The 22,350-nt window shown below is 51.2% G+C and overlaps 1 protein-coding gene across 1 annotated transcript; it reads left to right on the forward strand.

The window, feature by feature from the left end:
* The first annotated feature begins 19,204 nt into the window (after positions 1-19,204).
* Positions 19,205-22,092, forward strand: LOC115361035 (uncharacterized). The gene is made up of 2 exons (XM_030054270.1): positions 19,205-21,051; positions 21,126-22,092. Exons 1-2 carry the CDS (start codon positions 19,205-19,207, stop codon positions 22,090-22,092), a joined length of 2,814 nt encoding a protein of 937 aa, XP_029910130.1.
* The last annotated feature ends 258 nt before the right edge of the window (positions 22,093-22,350 follow it).

Raw genomic sequence — 22,350 nt, forward strand, 5'->3', positions numbered from 1 at the left:
GAGACGCCACCTGGGAAAAACAAACAAACAAACAAACAAACAAACAAACAGGCAGATATTTGAGGTTTGAGGTTCTCACCGCTGTTTGTCTGTTTGAGCAAGACATGAGACAGTACAGAACATTTACTCTGACACGGCGGCTGCGTCTGAGCGTATTTCCTCACGGCACGCCGCCCCGCCCCGCCCCGGCACGCCGCCCCGCCCACCTCCGCCAGCTGATCAGGTCCTTCTGCTGCTCATGAGGCAAGACGCCGTTATGTTGTAATTACAATGTGCTTATGATGACTAATGGGGTCTTATACAGCGAGCAACTCAAGGAAAGTGTTGCCAAAGATGCACATGGGCAGAGGACACACACACACACACACACACACACACACAGCTCATAAGCAGCAGCCGGCTCCTTCATGGTGCGTCTCCTGAGCCGAGGCTATAATTAGCTGCGGGCCCCGGGGCCGTGCAGGCAGAGCTGACCCGTCCTGGACGCCCTGAATTAATGATCCGCACGCCGTCTTGTCACGCAGCCAAAGCATTATTTACCGTTCACTTCTCCTCCGTTTGGCCGCAGAGGAGGCAGTGCATTTTTCTTCATTAAGGCGGCCCTCCGAGGCGGCGCCGCTGCTCCCAAACGCACCGCGAGGAAGCCCGGAGACAGCAGCGCCTCGATCCCGAGGATGCTGAGCGCTAATAGCTCCGTCTCTCTGCTCTGCTCTCAGGCTCGCAGCCCAGCGTCATCATCACGACTCTGCTGCAGACTCTTCCCTGTGGAAACAGGCCGAGGAGACCAGGTTGGCGGCGGAAGGGGGATTTTTCTGCAGGAAGTCGCGTCGCTGCAGCTCGCCGGCCTGCAGCTCGCCGGCCTGCAGCTCACACCCAACACACCCCTGACTGATAAACACAAAGTCCACACAAAGAAAGACAAGAAAGTGTGTGTGGGCAGCAAGAGGTGACTGTGTGAGAAATGTAAACTACGACACCAGGAAATCCTGTGGAGTGTAGGGTCAGTGAAGTGGCCGATGATGCCTTTAAGATAACTGGGAACCGGGAACGTTCCTCCGTCAGAGTTCCAGTGGCCGAGGCTGGGAGCAACATGGACGTCAGTGAAGAACGCTCGTTCTGCTGAGCTCGGGACTCTTCTGGGCGTCGGCCTTTGGGCAGCGGGTGTGTCGCTCCCGGCCAATCACAGCACAGCACAGAGCCAGATCGATGTCATGTGAGGCTCCTGCAGGAGAGGCTGCACCTGCCCGGGCCCTCATGGTGTGTTTTAGAGTCCCGTCCATATGGGACATGTGGGGCGGAGAGCAGATGGTTCCAGGTGTTCCTCGGTTCTCTGAGTGGAGGGACTAACCTCCAGCTAGGAGCTGCCCAGGAACACGCTCAGATCCTGGTTGGCTGCCCCCTGGTGGTCAGTCTGTACAGATGGAAGATGTGGGCTGGACAAACAGTCTGTCCCATCAGGGAACAGGGTTACACCTCTGAGGGTGAAGCACCAAATCAAGGTTACTTTTTCCATTTTAAAATACAGAAGACATATTCATAAACTTTCACTTTAAATTTAACCTGAAGAAAAAATGCAGACAAAAGTTGTGCAGTGAAATTGTTGTGAAGGTGTGTGAGCGGCTGCAGAGCTTCACACACACACACACATGTCGGATCGGAATTGGGTCACATTACATTGGCAGTGTAAATGCACTACATTTACACTGCCAATGTAATGTGACCCAATTCCGATTTTTTGCTCTTAAGTGGCACAGATGGGATATGCTCGCTGACAGTGTAATCAGGAAAAAGACGCATGCATTCGGATATTTTGAGATCGGATACAGGCCTCATTCATATGTGGAAATAAATCAGATATGTATCGGATATGTGCCAATGCGACCGCCGTGTAAACAGGCTGATCGGATTTTCTTACACGTTGCGTCTCTAACGTCATCAAATCTGCGACCAATTAGCTTATTTTGTCACATAAATAGTGAACACGTAGTAAACGACAGACTGAACATGGAGGCTAACCTGCAGAGAAAGATGAGAGATGAGGAGGAAAATTGGGCACAGTGGTCAGTTGAAGAGGTCAGATGTCTTCTCAGTCTTTGGGGAGAGGAGAAAATTCAGGAGAAAATAAAAGGGACCTACAGAAATAAAGCCGTGTTCCAAGGCATGCACGATGTTTCAGATGTTGTAGGCAAGTGGAATCACGTGAATCAGATCTGGGTCACTTGATAAAATACGTGTAACCGCACAGTAAAAAAAAATCGGATTCAGGCAGCAAATCCGATCTGGGCATCAAGACTTGCAGTGTAAATGCAGCCTCGGTGTCGTGTTGGGAGCAGAACTCCTCCACGCTGTGATCGCTGAGCTGATCTGAGACAGGCCACCTTCTACACCGTCTGAGAGCAAAGCACAAGACAGAGAGGATCTGGAGGAACAACATTAAGATCTTCGTTTGTGTGAACACGCATGAAACCCTCTGATGCTGACCTTCAGATCAGCACTGATCTAACAAAAAAAAAAAAAAAAAAAAAAAAAAAAAAAAAGCTTCCCATGTTGTAACAAGAACACATTTTTCACATCACTGCCGTCATCGATTTAGGCACCGAGGGACTTGGTCCAGCCGAGGGTTTGTCCCAGTCTGGAGTCTGAAGGTCACTCTTCTCTGGCTTCATGGTCAGAACCCACATCAACCTTCTGACAGGAAAACACACCAGAGGCAGGAGAGGAGGACACACACACACCCTCACCGTCACACACACACCCTCACACACACACACCCTCACGTGGATGTTGACCTTTGAATCGATGAAAGACGAGTTGCAGACACAGATTTTTTCTGCGTCGCTGCTGTTATCGATTTAGATGCCGAGGGAGTTCAGGTGAGGTTTGGTTTTTTTCAAAGTCTTCTTCTGACCCTGACCCTGAGCCTGAGCCTGACCCTGAGCCTGACCCTGACCCTGAGCCTGAGCCTGACCCTGACCCTGAGCCTGACCCTGAGCCTGACCCTGACCCTGAGCCTGAGCCTGAGCCTGACCCTGACCCTGACCCTGACCCTGACCCTGAGCCTGACCCTGACCCTGAGCCTGACCCTGACCCTGACCCTGAGCCTGACCCTGAGCCTGACCCTGACCCTGACCCTGACCCTGACCCTGAGCCTGAGCCTGAGCCTGACCCTGACCCTGACCCTGACCCTGACCCTGACCCTGACCCTGAGCCTGACCCTGACCCTGACCCTGCAGATGAACTCTGAAGGAGAGTCTCTCCTGTCTGCTTTCTGTTTCTTCATTTTCACCTCCATGACGTTCTGTCGTTCTTTGGGCTGAGGACTGAAATCTGTCCGAGGCTCTGCTGCTGGTTTGGAGGAAACTTTTCTGCGGTCTGGTATTTTGAATCAGTCCACCACAGCGCCACCTACAGGCAAGCAGACATCAACCCTCCTGTTACCTTCAGATCCACTGACATCTTTTATCAGCTGCATCATTTTTTACCATTTAAAGCTCCAGACAGTGATTATAATAAAACCTGTCCTCAGAGTTTACGTGTCAGCTTCATGTGTCTGTTGACATAAACAGGTAAATAAAACATAGCCCCGCCCACTCAGCCGCCTTCATGTGGGAGTCGTGTTCTTCCCTCCTCCATGTCACACTAACTGTGGATGGTTCTCACACTCCAGGTGTTCCCACAGGTGTGTTCTACACACAGCGCGTAGAGCCCCGAGTACCTGCAGGGGGCCCCAGAAATTAAGGTTGAAAAAATGTCATGATAATTATTATTACATTATTACATAACAAAAAATGTATAAATTAGTTTTGAACAGGCCCACTGTTGTCTTTTTTAATTGTGTGCCCCACTCAACTTGAGCAAATTAAATGTTTTACCTAAAGCTAGCTTAGGGCCTCCAAAAGCTTAGCAGCGGCCCTGAGTCAGACACCAGCAGAGGAGCGGTTCCTCTGGCGGAGGAGCAGAGGAGCGGTTCCTCTGGCGGAGGAGCAGAGGAGCGGTTCCTCTGGCGGAGGAGCAGAGGAGCGGTTCCTCTGGCGGAGGAGCAGAGGAGCGGTTCCTCTCATGGAGGAGCAGAGGAGCGGTTCCTCTGGCGGAGGAGCAGAGGAGCGGTTCCTCTCATGGAGGAGCAGAGGAGCGGTTCCTCTCATGGAGGAGCAGAGGAGCGGTTCCTCTGGCGGAGGAGCAGAGGAGCGGTTCCTCTCGTGGAGGAGCAGAGGAGCGGTTCCTCTGGCGGAGGAGCAGAGGAGCGGTTCCTCTCGTGGAGGAGCAGAGGAGCGGTTCCTCTCGCGGAGGAGCAGAGGAGCGGTTCCTCTCGTGGAGGAGCAGAGGAGCGGTTCCTCTCATGGAGGAGCAGAGGAGCGGTTCCTCTCATGGAGGAGCAGAGGAGCGGTTCCTCTCGCGGAGGAGCAGTTCCTCTCGCGGAGGAGCAGTTCCTCTCGTGGAGGAGCAGTTCCTCTCGCGGAGGAGCAGTTCCTCTCGTGGAGGAGCAGAGGAGCGGTTCCTCTCGTGGAGGAGCAGAGGAGCGGTTCCTCTCGCGGAGGAGCAGTTCCTCTCGTGGAGGAGCAGAGGAGCGGTTCCTCTCGCGGAGGAGCAGAGGAGCGGTTCCTCTCACGGAGGAGCAGAGGAGCGGTTCCTCTCGTGGAGGAGCAGAGGAGCGGTTCCTCTCGTGGAGGGGTGGTTCCTCTCGTGGAGGAGCAGAGGAGCGGTTCCTCTCGTGGAGGGGTGGTTCCTCTCGTGGAGGAGCAGAGGAGCGGTTCCTCTCGTGGAGGAGCAGAGGAGCGGTTCCTCTCGTGGAGGGGTGGTTCCTCTCGTGGAGGAGCAGAGGAGCGGTTCCTCTCGTGGAGGAGCGGTTCCTCTCGTGGAGGAGCAGAGGAGCGGTTCCTCTCGTGGAGGAGCAGAGGAGCAGTTCTCTCTCCTCCGCGTCCCGGTCACTGCCTGGGTTATGCTTTTGCTACGTTTACTGAAAAACTAAAGGACAATTAGATCATTTAATTTTTTCCACTTTTTGGAGGAGGTGGCAGGAGGAGGTGGCAGGAGCTGTGCAGCAGAGGAGCAGCTGCTGTGATGAGGAGACTCACTACTTTTTTTTTCCTGCATCTCTGAGTTTTCCGTCTGTAAACTCCAGGATGAACTCCCTCGGCTGCACAGCGTCAGGCAGTCTGTCTCTGACCTGCTAGAGCTCAGAGCTCCAGGAACACAGGAGAATGACTGTTGTTGAGGAAGTCAGTGAAGAGAAAGTCAGTGGAGAGGAAGTCAGTGGAGAGAAAGTCAGTGGAGAGAAAGTCAGTGGAGAGAAAGTCAGTGGAGAGAAAGTCAGTGGAGAGGAAGTCAGTGGAGAGCACCTGGGCGTTCAGGTGTGTTGTTACTGTTTGACAGGAATAAGTGTTTGAATGTTCTGTGTTCACAGTGAGGCAGGCGGCAGGCGGCGTGCTGCGGCCAGGTGAGAGCGATGGCTGAAGCCAAAGCAGAGCCAGCACAGAGCCGCTCACAGATTCACTTCCATTGTGCTTCTGCATCATATCCCATCATCCTCGGCGGCGGCTGTGCGGCGGGAGGAGCACGCAGGTGAACATCAGGGCTTCAGCTGCTAAACGGCGTGTTCCTCCTGAAGGTTTATGTCAGTGCACTCTAACAGCTGATATGCAACTCCACCATAGAAACCAGTGCATTTAGGAGAGAATGACTTTAAGCAGGTGACAGCAGGTGAGGCCCTGCTCTCGTCTCCAGGACTGAAGTGATTCTGCTTGGGATTATGCAACGGGCTTATTCATGACCCAATCCCCACACACACACACACACACACACACACACACACACACACCTCCACCCCCAGAACAGAAGAAAATACCACGTGTGTTTGTTTCCTCCTGATTACGTCCTGATTGTGTCAGAGCTCATGAGCTCCTCTCCGGCCCTGACTCATCAGCCTCCTCCTGTCAGGAGAGATGTTCTCCTCTGAGGTCACGCATCACATCACACACACACACACACACACACACACACACACACACACACACACACACACACACACACACACACACCGCGGCTTGTGTTTGTATAGAACGACTCCAGGCTGAGCAGGTCAGTGACCCGGCGGGAGGCCGACCTGCAGCATTTTGGAAAGAGAGTGTGTGTGTGTGTGTGTGTGTGTGTGTGTGTGTGTGTGTGTGTGTGTGTGTGTGTGTGTGTCTGTGTGTGTGTGTGTGTGTGTGTGTGTGTGTGTGTGTGTGTGTGTGTGTGTGTGTGTCTGTGTGTGTGTGTGTGTGTGTGTGTCTGTGTGTGTGTGTGTGTGTGTGTGTGTGTGTGTGTGTCTGTGTGTCTGTGTGTGTGTGTGTGTGTGTGTGTGTGTGTGTGTCTGTGTGTGTCTGTGTGTGTGTGTGTGTGTGTGTGTGTGTGTGTGTGTGAGTGTGTGTGTGTGTGTTCCCCAAACACACCAGAGCTCCATGTTTGAGGTGAGTTTAGTGAGCAGAGCAGGAACAGGCTGTCATGTGATCACACAACACAAACAGCAGAGGGAAGGGACTCGTCTGCTGTCTGTCGCTCTACCTGTCGCTCTACCTGCCGCTCTACCCGTCGCTCTACCCATCGCTCTACCCGTCGCTCTACCTGCCGCTCCACCTGCCGCTCTACCTGTCGCTCTACCTGTCGCTCTACCTGCCGCTCTACCTGTCGCTCTACCTGTCGCTCTACCTGTCACTCTACCTGACGCTCTACCCGTCGCTCTACCCATCGCTCTACCTGTCGCTCTACCTGCCGCTCTACCCGTCGCTCTACCCATCGCTCTACCTGTCGCTCTACCTGCCGCTCCACCTGCCGCTCTACCCGTCGCTCTACCTGTTGCTCTACCTGCCGCTCTACCTGTCACTCCGCTCTTTTGTTTTGTTTCCAGTTTGAAGAGATCCTGACGTCTGACTTCAGCTGGACGGAGGAGACCACCGCCTCGTGGTCCAGGTGGTTCCAGGTGTGTTTGTGTGAGTTTAGGCTGAAATCTGAATCTGACTGATCACAAAATGATGCCGTTCAGCTCCGCAGCAAAACCACGGCTGGGCCTGCAGGAGCCACGGCCGCCGGCCCACCACAGGACAGCCTGTCAGTGTCACGCTTTGAACTGGGACACGTTAGTGGTTCCCAGTTCAGGTGAAGCCGTGCGGCGCCCCCTGCTGGCCGGGTCCGGGTGGCAGCAGCTGTCAGACTGGGTCCAGCCTCATGGACTCACCTGGTCCCCTCAGGGTTTACCTGCTGCAGCAGATCAGGGCCTCAGGCCTGTCAGAGCAGCTGCTCCTGTTGTGGGGAGTCACTGTGGGCTTGTCAGGAGAACAGGCCTGTGCTGAGGTTCTGTGTGGAACCCAGAACCCTGCAGCCCAGAACCCTGCAGCCCAGAACCCTGCAGCTCAGAACCCTGCAGCCCAGAACCCTGCAGCCCAGAACCCTGCAGCTCAGAACCCTGCAGCCCAGAACCCCGCAGCTCAGAACCCTGCAGCTCAGAACCCTGCAGCCCAGAACCCTGCAGCCCAGAACCCTGTAGCCCAGAACCCTGCAGCCCAGAACCCTGCAGCCCAGAACCCTGCAGCCCCGAACCCTGCAGCCCAGAACCCTGCAGCTCAGAGCCCTGCAGCTCAGAGCCCTGCAGCCCAGAGCCCTGCAGCCCAGAACCCTGCAGCCCAGAACCCTGCAGCCCCGACGCCGTCACAACGCTCCTGACCGCTGGCTGGCAGGAAGTTACTATCAGAGGAACCAATCAGAAGGAGCTGCTCCCCCTCAGGCTCACCACACCTGGTGCAGGTTAGAGTCAGGTGAGACTCTGTTGTTTTAATCTGATTCTGAAAGGGGTCAGGTTAGAGTTTAACCTGGAGGGTTTTGTGCTCGCTGTCAACCTGCACACACTCCGCCTCCTCATGAATCATTGACGTGCTCACACACACATTTCTGCACATTTCTGCACATGTGCCGTCCTCTGCAGACTGAGGTGGTTCTGCTGTTGGTTCCTGGTCTGAGCTCCTCAGCGAGTGCAGACGACCTGCAGCAGCCGAGACGGACGCCAACATGTTAGAGGTATGAATCATCTGAGCTCAGATTAACTGGATTTAAGTCGTTGAAGTCATTTTAAAGTGTGTGTGTGTGTGTGTGTGTGTGTGTGTGTGTGTGTGTGTGTGTGTGTGTGGACAAAACAACAGGCTTCTTTTGACTTTCAGATGACACTTCACTTGGAGCCAATCTCCACTCCTGCAAATTGCTGGAACAAGGAAGGAGACATCACGACGTTTATCAGGAGGGATGATGGGAAAATAAACAGGCAGCGCCGCGGCTCCGAGTGACACTTCAATAACTTCCTCGGCACAAAGCTGGAAATTCAATTTGGTTTGTCAGAATAATTACGCAGCGTCAGTGTTGCGGCGCAGAGAAGCGAGCAGCGTCTCCGAGTCGCTCCGGGTTTTGATCCCAGCCTGGACGCCGAACCTGCAGCCCACAGCCCCCGCTGCTGCACACCCCGGGATGAAGACACCCTGAGAGGATTTACACGAACTGCATTTTCATGTGGCCAGAAAATGTTGAGGTTTCTATAGATAGATAGATAGATAGATAGATAGATAGATAGATAGATAGATAGATAGATTTACTTTACTGATCCCAACCAGGGAAATTCTCGTGTTCCAGCAGCAACAGTAGAAACATATAATAAAGTTAAATAAAATAGAATAAAGACTAAATATATACAATAAAGACTATAAAGACTAAAAACTAAAAATATACAATAAGGGCTAACCTAAGAATATGAGATATGAGATGTGAAATATACAGATGGTAATGAATATGAAATACACAGATATTTACAGATATTACAAATACACAGAGTTGCTGTTCCAATGGAGGATTTTCCAGGTGAGAAGGACGGCTTCTCTGCAGAGGATGTGGATCTGCTCGTGCGGCGACAGCAGGACTGTTGGCGGCTCAGGCTTTTCACGTCCTTTCTGTTTTTGAGTTGGGAAAGGGGGGAATCCAGAGCCTCCACTGAAGGAGAGGAAGTTTCACCTCCTCTAACGTTTCATGGTCATGTTGAGTTGCACGTGGAAAATATAAAAATAAAAAAAGCACTTGTACAGCGTTTGGCTCCAACAGGAAGCAGATTTCAGGGCCGGTGCACCTGCAGCTCTGCCATGATGAATTAATAAGATGCCCCAGAGTCGAATTCACTGCCTTTTGTGAGAGATTTGGCAGGCGCTCCTCAGGCCTGATGGGAAATGTAGATCAGTGCTGGAGCGGATATTAATTTCCTCCGGTGGAAACGCGGTGAAACTGTGCATGAGAGGAGCGGCGTATCAGATTCCAACACAGCATGAATTATTTAAAGTGTTGGAATTAAAGATTGGCAGGCCTCACTTCCATTAAAGTTTTTAGGCAACGTGAAATATTAATAGAGATAAAAGAGCGAGAGAGAGAGAGAGAGAGAGAGAGAGAGGTGGACAGCAGGCCGGGGAAACGAGGGAAATGTATTTACAGAAACAAAACGTTTCTGTCTGAGGTTAAAATAGATTTCATAGGAAGACGGTCGACAGCAGAGCGACGTCTGAAAATCTCACATGTTCACATTTCCTGTTGCGCTCTCAGACAGCCGAGTGTTTACTGCTTTCACTGGAACTCAGTGTCTTTGTTTTACTGCTCTGATTTTTTAAAATCATTTAAATTTTTGTTAATCATCATGTGAAAAAAAAACTGTTTCTTTAAAAATCACTGCTTTGTTCAATTATGATGGAATTATTTGTCTAATCAAAAAAAGGATAAATAAATAGAAAAAATAATCGAACAATCAAATAATAATTTTAAAAATGTATAACATTACTGTACAAGTAAGAAAAAAATCAAGGGAAAGTAAATAATATGCTATAATAATGTAAACAATAATAATATAAAAATGAAGGAAATGGATTTAAAAAAATTTAAAATTTTGAAAAATGTTAAAATAAAAAAATACCAAATAATTTTAGAAAATCTAAAATTCAAAAGAGAGAATAACAGTGTAAAAAACAGTAACAGAAGAACTTGACAGACACACAGATATGAGCTGCATGTGTGCAGGAGCGGAGGCCAGTCAGAGAGCGGCCAATCAGAGAGCGGCCAATCAGAAAGCGGCCAATCAGAGAGCGTCCAATCAGAGAGCGTCCAATCAGAGAGCGTCCAATCAGAGAGCGGCCAGTCAGGGAACGGCCAGTCAGAGAGCAGCCAATCAGAGAGCGGCCAATCAGAGAGCGGCCAGTCAGAGAACGGCCAGTCAGAGAACGGCCAGTCAGAGAGCAGCCAATCAGAGAGCGGCCAGTCAGAGAACGGCCAGTCAGAGAGCAGCCAATCAGAGAGCGGCCAGTCAGAGATCGGCCTGCCTCAGGTGTGAAACGATCAGGAGGAAAGTGGCTCAGGGTCTCTGCTCGGTGGAGCGGCTGCAGGCGCTGCTGTGATCAGCTGAGATCTCAGCTCTTTTCTCTTGTTTTGATTTAAGCGCTCGCCTGACAAATGAGGGGCTCTGATCACTTCAAGCTGACAGGTGACGGCGTCCTCAGCGATTCATCAAGTCACTTTCTGTTTATGAGGCTCGAGCTGAGGAACTCGCCAACATCTTCAATCCAGCAGAGGCCCGATAACGAGCCGCTTGTCTCCCCGCCATGAAATATGATAATTGAGTTTGTGGTGTTGAGCTGCGGCGCCGAGCATCTCGTACGAGCCGAGGCGGCTTTCTTCTCTCAAACCAAACCGAAGAAGTGCGTTCAGACAAAGTAGTGCTGCTCATCAAATCCCTCCACCTGTCAGCACGCCACTTTAATTAAAGAAGCAAACAAACATGTTGCGACCGCGAGCGGAAGACGACCATGTCGACCGAGCCGCCCAAACACACCGCCGTCTGCCGCCACCGTCTGCCGCCGCCGCCGCCGCCGGCCACCAATGCTGCCATTCACACAGCAACTCCGCCTGGAGGCCAAAACAAACATCAGATTACAGAGAAACTGTTGTGACGTCGACGTGAGTGTGCAACTTTCCTGACAGGAGAACATAAAGTCACACGTTTTACAAGAAAAAAAGCACAAATTCTGAGATTTAAAAGTCGCAAGTTTGTGAGAAAAAAAAATATGTTATTATTAGGTCACAAATTTTATGAAAAAAAATTCACAAAGATTAGGGGAAAAAAACTGAGAAAACTGAAATTCTGAGATTATGAAGTCTCAAATTTACAGGAAAAACTCAATTTATGAGATAAATTTCTCATAAATAAATTCATGAGAAAAAAGCAGGGAAACTTGAATTCAATTGAATTCAGTTGAATTGAAACCTTTATTTATTCTCAGGAGACAGCTGAGGTTTCCCTCTTTTACAATGCCGCCGAGATAACACTTTAAAATACATCAACAACAAATGAGATATTTGTAATGTTTGTGATTTAAAAGATGTTGAAAATGAATTTCATTTTATGTTTTATTGCCCTGTATGATGACTTGAGGGTCCCTTTATTTGAGGCCATGCAAAACCAAAAACCTGAGCTATTCTGGGTCGATGATGGCCATAAATTGAAATGGCTCTTTAATGCTGAAGTATTTAAGACTGCAAATTTTATTGCCAAGGCTTGGAATAGAAGGCAGCATATTTTGTTTAACTGATACTTTGATGGGTACATTTTGGATTTGATTTTATATTCCTGATTTATTCTAATGTGTATTTTGTTGTTGCTGTTGTTGTATGTTTGAGCATAGTTTTGTAATGTGTGTAACAGTGTCTTGTAAGCCCATATGGGCTGGGCTTCTGAGTGAAGTATGACACTTAAATAAAAGAAATCAATCAATCAATCAATATACCTCATACATTATAATGACAGGAAATACACGTAATAAGCCGTTAATAAAAGTTATAAAACTGGCATATGCAGAATATGGGTGCGCCTGGGCTTCAATTATAACAGTTACAATTAGAAACAGTGGCTAGTGATAACAGAGTTAAATTCAGCATAAGAGGGTAGACTTTCCAGTTTTAAGCTGCTTTGGAGAGCATTCCAGGACTTTGGGCCATCATGAGAGAAAGCCGTCTTCCCCAGTTCTGAGCTGGCCCGGGGACTCTAAGAAACATTAAGTCACTGGAACGGGTCAGGTGACGACCTGTTTTCCATTCCAGTAAGGATGTGATGTAAGGAGGTTGCTTACCAACTAGGCTTTAAAAATAAACTGAAACCAGTGTTTGTTGCACCTTTCATTAAGCGACGGCCAACCAACTGTATCATAAAGAATACAGTGGTAAGTATCATATTTTGCGCCAGTGATAAATCTAAGAGCAGAGTGATAGACTGCATTTAAAGGCTTAAGGGTGGAAGGAGAAGCACCTCTGTACACCACATCTCCATAATCTAAAATGGACAGAAAGACTGCCTCCACCACCCTCTTTCTGCTAATCACTGGGAAGCTGGTTTTGTTCCTATATAAGAACCCAATTTTTTGCCTCAGTTTACTGACTAGATTTTCTATATGAAATTTAAAACTGAATTTATCATCGAGCCAGATTCCAAGATATTTGTATTCTGTAACTCTTTCAATGCTAAATCTATTTTTAGTTGATAAGCAAAGGTTGTTGTGAGCTATACCTCTGGCCCGAGAGAACAACATGAATTTTGTTTTGTTAGCATTTAGTACCAATTTAAGATCAATAAGTGCATTCTGTAGGGCATTAAATGAGAGCTGTAGGTCCTCAACAGCTAGCTGTGCGGAATCTGCAGTGCAGTAGATAACAGTATCATCTGCATAGAGATGAACTTGACAATCACTCAGAAAAACAATGTTATTAATAAAAATTGATCCTTGATAGATCCTTGTGGAACACCTTTAGTTAGAGGTAATAACTCTGAGCGAGCTCCCCCAGCTTTCACACACTGATGTGTCCCCGATAAGTAGCTCAAGAACCATCTGCATGCATTTCCATCAAGACCAGTGCTGTGTAATCTGTTCAACTGTAGGTCAACTGTATCGAATGCTTTGGATAGATCAACAAAGAGAGCAGCACAGTGTTTTTTTCTATCCAGGGCAGATATGATGTTATTTACAACTAGAGTGGTGGCTGAGATCGTACTATGCTTTGCTCTAAAACCAGATTGAAGTGGGCTCAATATAGAATATTCGGCTAGAAATGCTTTGAGTTGTTTATTTACCTGTCTCCATAATTTTTGCTAGGCAGGGTAGCTTGGAGATTGGGCGATAGTTATTAAGGTCACTTCTGTCCCCCCCTCTGAATAGAGGAGAGATGTGGGCCGTTTTCCAGATGCTAGGGACTATGCCTGTTAACCTGGAGAGATTAAATATATAAGTTAACGGTTCTGTTATTAGTGGTGCTGCCACTTTAATAAATAATGGATCCAAGTTATCCTCTCCGGTCGATTTCCTGGTATCAGTGGATTGTAACAATTCATAAATTGTTACAATTCATCATCATCATCACCATCATCATCATCAACATCATCATCATCATCATCACCATCATGGGCCTCATCACTAAACAAGTGACCGGCTTGAGCAAAGTGATTATTAAAGGCCAAACAGATCTCAGATTGTTCTGTTATCTGGCAACCGTTTTATCTGACCACTGTGGGCAGAGAGTTAATGCTCTTGGTTTTGTCAGATTTCACTGCCCTCCACAATTTTGAAGGATCTGAATACGAGCTTGTGACCAATTCCAAGTAGTAATTTATTTTACTATTCCTGACAGCTGATGTGCACTTGTTTCTGATTTGTCTGAGTGCCAGCCAGTCGGATGGATCACCAGAGTCTCTGGAAGGAGCCCAGGCTCTGTTTCTATCTCTGAATAAAGATGACAATTCAGGTGTAAACCATGGGTTTTGCCTATCCTTCAGTCTGAATTTTTTAAAGGGTGCGTGTTTATCAACAATTGAGCGAAACGTTTTTTTGAAGAAATCCAGAGCCAGATCTACATCAGTATGGTAAATATCACTGTTGAGCAGGTCAAGTAGGAGGGCTTCATTATATATATACATCTTTAGATTTCTTTTGATAACTGTGCAGGATTTAGTTTTCTTTATTCTATTATCCCTTATTTGTGATACATCAGAAACAAACATAATTATTTTTTCTTTTTTTCCTTCCAAGATTTGGGATAATAATATGAAATCAACAAATACTCCTTTAAAGGAAACACCAGAATCCTCTGTGTTTATTCAGGACGTCCTCAGCTCAGTGTGTGCTCACGTGTGATTGTGTGTGTGTGTGTGTGTATGTGTGTGTGCTACCTGCAGGACTGTCAATCAAATAAAGGATTATTAATATCAGTAATAATAACAATAATAATGTTGTGCAGTGTTTCAGGAGACTTATGAATAAACAGGAAGGACAACAGTCTCATCCCACAGCACAGGAGGGCAAATCATCTTAGATATTGTTGAAAACTTTGTAATTTTTGTGTTATTATGTTCAGCAGATGAAGGCTCTGGTGGGTGAAGCGGCTCCAGGCGGCTTCACGGAGCTGAGCGACACAAAACACTCTGCACACGCTCAAACTGAGAAGTATGAAATATGCATCATGATAAACACCACAGCTAGGACACATATTTACACTGCAGCTGGATTTCTGCATTCTCCCAGTTTGGAGACACACAGGTGGAAATCATCCACTTATTCATATTTTGAAGAAAAATATACACGCATTGTTTTGCACTGCAGCAAATAAATAAATACATGGCTGATTCAAATCGAACTGCAAACTTTCTGTCGTCTGAGATTTAAGAAGCAGCTTGTGGATGTAGAGGCTCCTGTCTCCCTCAGACAGACGCTGGTCACTGCTGGAGGCTCATGCTGCTCATTAAACCACATGTCCCTTACAGCCAGCAGAGTCAGCAAACCTTTCCCTGGGGACTACTTTCTCTGGCGGAGGAGGGAGCGTTATTTTTATTTACAACCAGCAGAGAATGACAAAACGCAGAGTCACATCAACACGGCGGTCCTGCAGCAGCAGAGGCAGCAGTCACAGTTTTTCTACACCGCAGAGCCGTCACAGTCACCACACTGCTCGGTAAAGTTCAGGAAACTTGAGCTGATCGTTTTTTGTGGCTGTGAACTGAAACAGACTCCCTGCCTGAGACAGAGTCACTGCCTGAAACAGACTCCCTGCCTGAAACAGACTCAAACAGACTCCCTGCCTGAAACAGACTCCCTGCCTGAAACAGACTCCCTGCCTGAAACAGACTCCCTGCCTGAGAAACTCTGTTATGTCTGCAAAATTTAATGTTTCTCAATAAAGTAAAAACAGCAAAAGGAAAAGGAAAGGGTCATGGTTTGGGTTAAAATAAGTGGTTAAGGTTAACACAGGAAATGACCAAAACACTGCGCCTCGTTGACCCGCCCACCACGCCGGCCTCTGGGGTGGTGGGCGGGGTCATGACACACCAGCGTCCTGGGACTGCAGCCCAGGGTGGGACATGGTGGCACAAAATGGCTTTGAATGACATTCTGGGGCCATGGAAACAGAGCCGATGTGAAGTCTATCAAGTGTCCAGATGTGGGAGGCGGCGTGGCGTCTGGCGTGACACACACACACACACACACACACACACACACCTGTGGACATGCAGCATCAGACTCCTCCCACCAGTGTTTCAGCACAGAAGCAGGCCAGGAGTCAGAGGGTTAACTGATCTCAGGTCTGCCTGCAGCAGCTCATGATGATGATGATGATGATGATGACGCAGCTCGTCTTCGCAGCAGTGGGATGACTAAATCAGCGCCGCCGGCCTCTGGGGCTGCTGGGAAGACGGTCAGGATTTACGATCTGATTGGCTGGCGTGTGCGGGCCGGCGAGCTCGTGTGCTGCTTACCGCTCCGACTAATTTATCGATGCAAACTGTCGAGATGTACTGCCTCCAAGTGCAGGGACTTTTTGGCACGCACACACACACACACACACACACACACACACACACGCTGTCAGTGTGTGAGGAATCATTTTTCACAGGTTTTAAAAATAAAAGGAATTCCCTTTTATGAGAGCCAAAGTTTGGAGATCTGGCTTCAGTATTTTAGAACGAGCATTCAACCAGCATTTAAAAGCATCTCACTTTCAAATATTGGATTTGATTAAAAAAAAATGTTTTAATTCTTGTTGAAACCAGCTTGGACAAACACTCAGTCTCATCTTCAGTGTTCAGTGTTTGTCTTCCAAAGGGCGGGTCGCAGAGCGCTGAAGTGTGTGTGTCTGAGGAAATTATGGAAACGAGATGAAGTGCAGTCAAACAATAAAAACATTTGTGCTTTATTGATTGATTAATACCTGGATTCTGGGAACGGTTTGGTTAGTTAAGGTTAGGGTTAGGGTTAACCAATCAGAGGCAGAGTAGAGGCGGGTCCTCCCAGAATCCAGGTGGGAAAACAATGCAACTGGGAAATGTTTGGAATTGAGCCCAAACGAGCTGTGTTGAAGAAAAGGTCAGCTGATCTGCTTGGTTTGAACTGATCACATCACTAACTGATCTCTAATCGGGTTTCCATCCAAATAGATCGCAAATTTTAACCAAATTTTCAGAAAAGCTGCATAACAAAATACTACTTTAGGTGCGTTTCCATCCACTTCTATCATGTGAATATTTGGAGTTGGTTCATCGAGGTGAGCAATAAGTGGCGCTGACATTATGCCACTACAGAAGAAGAGGGCGCAGCGTGATGATGTATTACACGTGTGTCAGTCAAAAATCATTAACTATCCAGTACAGCATTAATGTTGTTCTCTATCGTCTCGAGACTATCTCTCCACTCCGTTACATATTCCATATGTACGGGGGATATGATCCTCCTGCTTGTCAGGGTACCTGGATAATTCTTTAAGACACACCGGCTTGCCCGGCCACGCCCTATTGCGTAGCTATAAAGCGCCAGCGCTGGCGTGCGATCACTGATTGTTTGATCTCCACGTGTGCGTCAGGGTGCAGTGTCTCTCAATCCACGTTAGAGAAAGAGCTAGGGTGCAGTTGTTGAATCCGCTTACCTGTTGTAAGTCGGGGCGTCTGTCTTTGGCAGCCTCCCTGGATTGCTGTGACCTGGGGCTCTTCCTGTCTGTTCTCCGTAAAATAAAGTCATCCTGCCTGGTTGAGCCGGAGGTCCTCCGGCTCCCGGCGGTGGTGACTGTGTTCCCGGTGCTCTCTCCCCAGCGTATTGCTCGCGGCTCGTGAGCTAACGCGTTGGTGGATACACGCCCGGTACTGACTGTCTGGTCCGGTGCTCACTCCCCAACGTATTGCTCGCGGCTCGTGAGCTAACGCGTTGGTGGATACACGCCCGGTACTGACTGTCTGCTCCGGTGCTCACTCCCCAACGTATTGCTCGCGGCTCGTGAGCTAACGCGTTTGGCGGATACACGCCCGGTACTGACTGTCTGGTCCGGTGCTCTCTCCCCAACGTATTGCTCGCGGCTCGTGAGCTAACGCGTTTGGTGGACACACGCTTGCTGCTGGCTGTTGGTCCGGTGCTCTCTCCCCAACGTATTGCTCGCGGCTCGTGAGCTAACGCGTTCGGCGGTGAGCTACTGACTGTGTCAGCTGCAGCGTTGGTCTGCCGGCGTATTGCTCGCGGCTCGCGGGCTAACGCGCTTGGCGGTGAACGCCGGCCTTTCCCTAGTTCAAGCACTACCCTTGTCCACCCCTCCATAGCGTACGGCTCTCACGGAGCGGCCGGCACGCACAGTCCATTACAAATAAAAACAAACAGAAAGATAAGTGAAGCAAGCTAGTTTCGGAAGCACTTCCGGGTCAGTATGGGGCATTGTTGTGTGGACTGTGGGGCGGAGATGCCCCTAGAGGATGGGCATGATAGCTGCGTTCTATGTCTGGGGCATGAACATGCTTTAGTTTCAAGAGAGAACCCTCAGTCGTGCATGGACTGCTTTATTCTGCCTGCACGTACCAGAGAGGCCCGTTGCCGTTTCTTCGCTCCAAAGCATAAGGGTGCTCAGGTCTATGAGGCCCCACAGCCTAAAAATAGGAGAGTGGCTGTGGCCTCAGAGGGCAGGGGGGAGTGTTCTGGTGCCTGGCAGGCTCCATTACCTCCTCTTCAGCCCATGAGGGTTCGGCCTCCGCTGAGCTCCTTTCCTCCCCTAGGGTTGGAGGAAGAGGAGGCGGAGGAGGAGGGGGACGTAGATGTGGAGACCGTGTCTTCCTCCGAGGAGAATGTTCTCTCTAGCGCACAGCCAACTAGAGGACAGGTAGCCCATCTTTTTGAGGAGGTAATTACCAGGGCTTCTAGGGCCCTGGGTGTTGCCCTTCCCGAGAATCCCAGGGCTACATCCTCTCGGTTCAAAGAGGGTGCGGAGATGCGCCCTGCCTCCACGCAGGTGCCGCTCCTACCTGATTTTAAGGAGCTGCTGTGCCAGCAGTTCCACTCCCCAGCCTCTGCCCACAAGTGGTCTGCAGTGTGTCGCCGGTTGTCTAACATGCACGACAGGGATCAGATTGCTTGTGGGACACTTCCCCCAGTGGACCGGGCCCTCACTCCATTGGTGTCTCCCTCTAGCTCCATACTTGGCAACGCCACCTGCTCCAGCAGAAATTGCAAGGTCATGGATACTCTGCTCGCCAGGCTACATAGAGCCATGTCGGTGCAGACTCGCCTGGCCAACACAGGCGCTATTTTGTCCCTTTACCTCCGTGACTTGTCTCGGCAGGTTCAGGTCGACTCCAGCTTCTGTGAGGAGCTGCAGATGGCCTCCTCTTGCCTCTCCTCTGTGATGAGGGAGCAGGCTGAGGCGGCAGGCAATGCCTTAGCTTCCTTTTGGATAGCTAGGCGCCACTTGTGGCTGTCCCAATCCCAGCTGCAACAGGGGGATAGAGACTGCCTGCTTAGGGTGCTGGTGGAACCCTCAGCCATGTTCGGCCCTCACGCCACTGCCTTATTGCAGCAGGCGCAGGAGAGCCGCCGCTGTGCTAAGGAGGTCTCGGGGGGCCTTGTCAGGCGTGCTGCAGGCTCCAGGCCTAGACGGCCCCGCGCTCGGCCAGCAACAACTCCTGAGGCCTCGCCATGGGGTCAAGGGGTCCTCAGACCCCAGCTAGAGGCCTCTCGGCAGCAAAGGCGCCGCCGCCAGGGCAGGGGCAGAGGACTGACCGCTAAGGCAGAGGGGTCCTCTAAACGCCCTGAACCCTCCTGACAATCATCGGACTCGGGCCAACCAGGTTCCCCCATCTGCTGCTCACGAGATGGCCTGGTTGGCCCTGGAGGCCGACCCGTGGGTGGTCTCCACCATGACCCACGGGTACCGAATTCAATTTTTGCGCCGACCGCCAGTTACAAGAACACCCTTGTTTACAACAGTGGCCGATCCCCACCAGGGGGACGCTCTACAGGCAGAGCTGTCCACCCTCCTGGAAAAAGGGGCCATAAGGGAGGTGGCCTCAGGGGATCAGCGGGCCGGTTTTTTCTCCCGCTACTTTTTGGCCCCAAAGAGGGACGGAGGACTCCGCCCAATTCTGGACCTCAGGGGGCTGAATCAGTATCTCCAGCCCCTGCGTTGCCGGATTTTGACGGTCCCCAGGGTGAGACAGGCAATCTCTGCAGGAGATTGGTTCGCCACTATAGACCTGAAGGATGCCTATTTCCAGATACCCATCTGGAGGGGTCACTGGCGCTTCTTGCGGTTCGGCTTTGCCAGCAAAATATACGAGTTTCAGGTGCTGCCGTTCGGTCTCTCTCTGGCACCACGCACCTTCACTCGATGTATGGATGCGGTCCTCTCCCCCCTGAGGCACAAGGGCATCAGGATCCTGAACTACCTCGACGACTGGCTGGTTTGCTCAGCCTCAGAGGAGCAATGCCGCCAACACGTCGCCTTGCTGTCGGACCACGTTCGGAGTTTGGGTCTGCTCCTAAACTACAAGAAGAGCAGGCTCGAACCGGCCCAGGTGACCTCCTTCTTGGGTATGGTCCTGGACTCGAGGAGCGGTACAGTCGCTCTGACCCAGGAGAGGCAGCTGGCCTTCAGGTCCTGTGTTGCCCTGTTCCAGCTGCGCGCTCTGGTCAACTGGGGTCTCTGCCTTCGCCTCATGGGCCTAATGGCTGCCATGACGCAGGTAGTTCCTCTCGCCCTCTTGCACATGCGGCCTGTACAGAGGTGTCTGCTGAGCTTGGGTCTGTGCCCTCAGAGGTCCCACAAGACCAAAGTACTGGTCTCTCGGAGGCTCCACAGAGCCCTACGGTGGTGGAAGGTCCCCGCGAACATAGGAGCGGGCCGCGTTCTGGGTCCAGTGATATACCGCCAGCTGGTGTACACCGACGCATCCCCAACAGGGTGGGGCGCGGTACACGAAGGCTGGGGGGCCAACGGTGTCTGGACCGGCCGGTGGCGGGGTCAGCACATAAATGTCCTGGAGCTGAGGGCGGCTCTTCTCGCTCTGCGTCATTTCTTGCCGAGACTGAGGGGTCACCACGTGATTGTCCGCACCGACAGCACGGTGGCGGCCGCTTATATCAACAGGCAGGGGGGGCTGGGCTCCCCGGCCCTGTGCAAGCTGGCTACAGTTCTCTGGCAGTGGGCCCACCCCCTCTTCCTCTCACTCAGAGCCGTGCATGTGCCGGGGGTACTGAACACCGCGGCGGACATCATGTCGAGGGGGGGCCCTCAGCCGGGGGAATGGAGGCTCCACCCAGAAGTGGTGTCCGAGATATGGCGCCACTTCGGCAGGGCAGAAGTCGACCTGTTCGCGTCAAGGGAGTCGTCCCATTGCGAGCTCTTTTTCTCGCTGAGGAACGACGATCCCCCCCTGGGCTGGGATGCTCTGGCCCATCCATGGCCCAGGGTTCTGCTCTACGCCTTTCCCCCCTTCACTCTCCTCCAGCCTCTTCTTCGAAGAGTTCAGGTGGAGCATGTGCGGGTGATATTGGTGGCACCCCTGTGGCCCCACATGGCATGGTTCTCAGCCATTCCGCCTCTGCTGGACGGAACACCATGGCAGCTCCCGCGCCGGAGGGACCTTCTCTCCCAGGCGAACGGAGCCCTGTTTCACCCCTTTCCAGCGGGGCTCAGGTTGGTGGCTTGGCCCCTGAGAGGGCCAGGCTTCTGGCCCTAGGGTTACCAGAGCCGGTCGTGGCAACGATTCATCAGGCCCGGGCTCCCTCCACAAGGGCGGCTTATTCGTACCGTTGGCAACTGTTTGCTGCCTGGTGTGGGTCTAACCAGGTAGACCCCTACTTAGCCTCAGCTCAGCAGATCCTGCAGTTTTTGCAGTCTCAGCTGGAGGCCCGGAAGGCTGCGGTAACACTGCGAGGATTGGTGGCGGCAATCAAAGCAGTGCGAATCGGCGAGGTTGCACTGTGTGCTGAGGACTGTGCCCTCATTTCCCGGTTTCTCCAGGGGGCACACAGGCTCACGGTGCGGACTGCTGGTCCCGCGGTTCCCCCATGGGACTTGGATGTCGTCCTTGGGGCTCTCCAGAGTCCCCCCTTTGAACCCCTTAGGGGTGCTGACCTGAAGTGGCTTTCCATTAAGACCGCCTTCCTGCTTGCTATTACCTCAGCCAGGAGGGTGAGTGAACTACATGCATTGTCAGTGCATGGTGACTGCTGCCGGTTCTCCTCGGACGGTTCCAGTGTCGTTCTGAGACCCAACCCAGCCTTCCTGCCTAAGGTCCTCACTGAGTTCCACCTGTCTCAATCAGTTGAGCTTAGGTCTCTCTCCCCTCCTGATGATGGCGAGGACGTCGAGCAGGGTCAGTCCACTCTGTGCCCAGTGAGGGCCTTGACGGAGTACATCCGGCGGACTCAGACTATCCGGAGGTCCGATCAGCTCTTTGTCTGTCACAACCCTGGACGTCTGGGAAGACCCTTGTCTAAATCCAGACTGTCACACTGGGTGGTGGACGCTATCCGTCAGGCTTACGTCCTGTCGGACGTGCCCATTCCTTCAGGGGTCCGGGCACACTCCACTCGGGGTGTGGCTGCCTCCTGGGCCTTGTGGCGGGGGGCCTCCCTTGCCTCCATTTGCTCTGCCGCCACATGGTCATCCCCGTCGACCTTTACCAGGTTCTACCGTCTGAACGTCGCTGCCAGCCCCTCCCTTGGGGATCGGGTGCTGGGCTCAGCCCGACGGTAGACACGTTGTCTCCCCTCGGCCTTGCGTCTGGCGGGCCGGGCGAGCGGCCTCCCTGTGGCCAGCCTGGCCCCTGCGTCTTGCGGGGCCCCTGGCCGTTCCCTTTGGTTGCCTTGCGTCTTGCGGGCCTCCATGGTGCCCCTTTCCCTCCCAGGATTGGCCCTAGCGCCTGGCGGGGCCTTCTCCTGGGCTTTGTATATATTGTATATTTGTACATAGTTCGTTTACTGCACATTTTGGTGTGGGATTGTGGGCTGCACC

The sequence above is a fragment of the Myripristis murdjan genome, chromosome 6, assembly GCF_902150065.1.
Source record: "Myripristis murdjan chromosome 6, fMyrMur1.1, whole genome shotgun sequence".
NCBI lineage: Eukaryota > Metazoa > Chordata > Actinopteri > Holocentriformes > Holocentridae > Myripristis > Myripristis murdjan.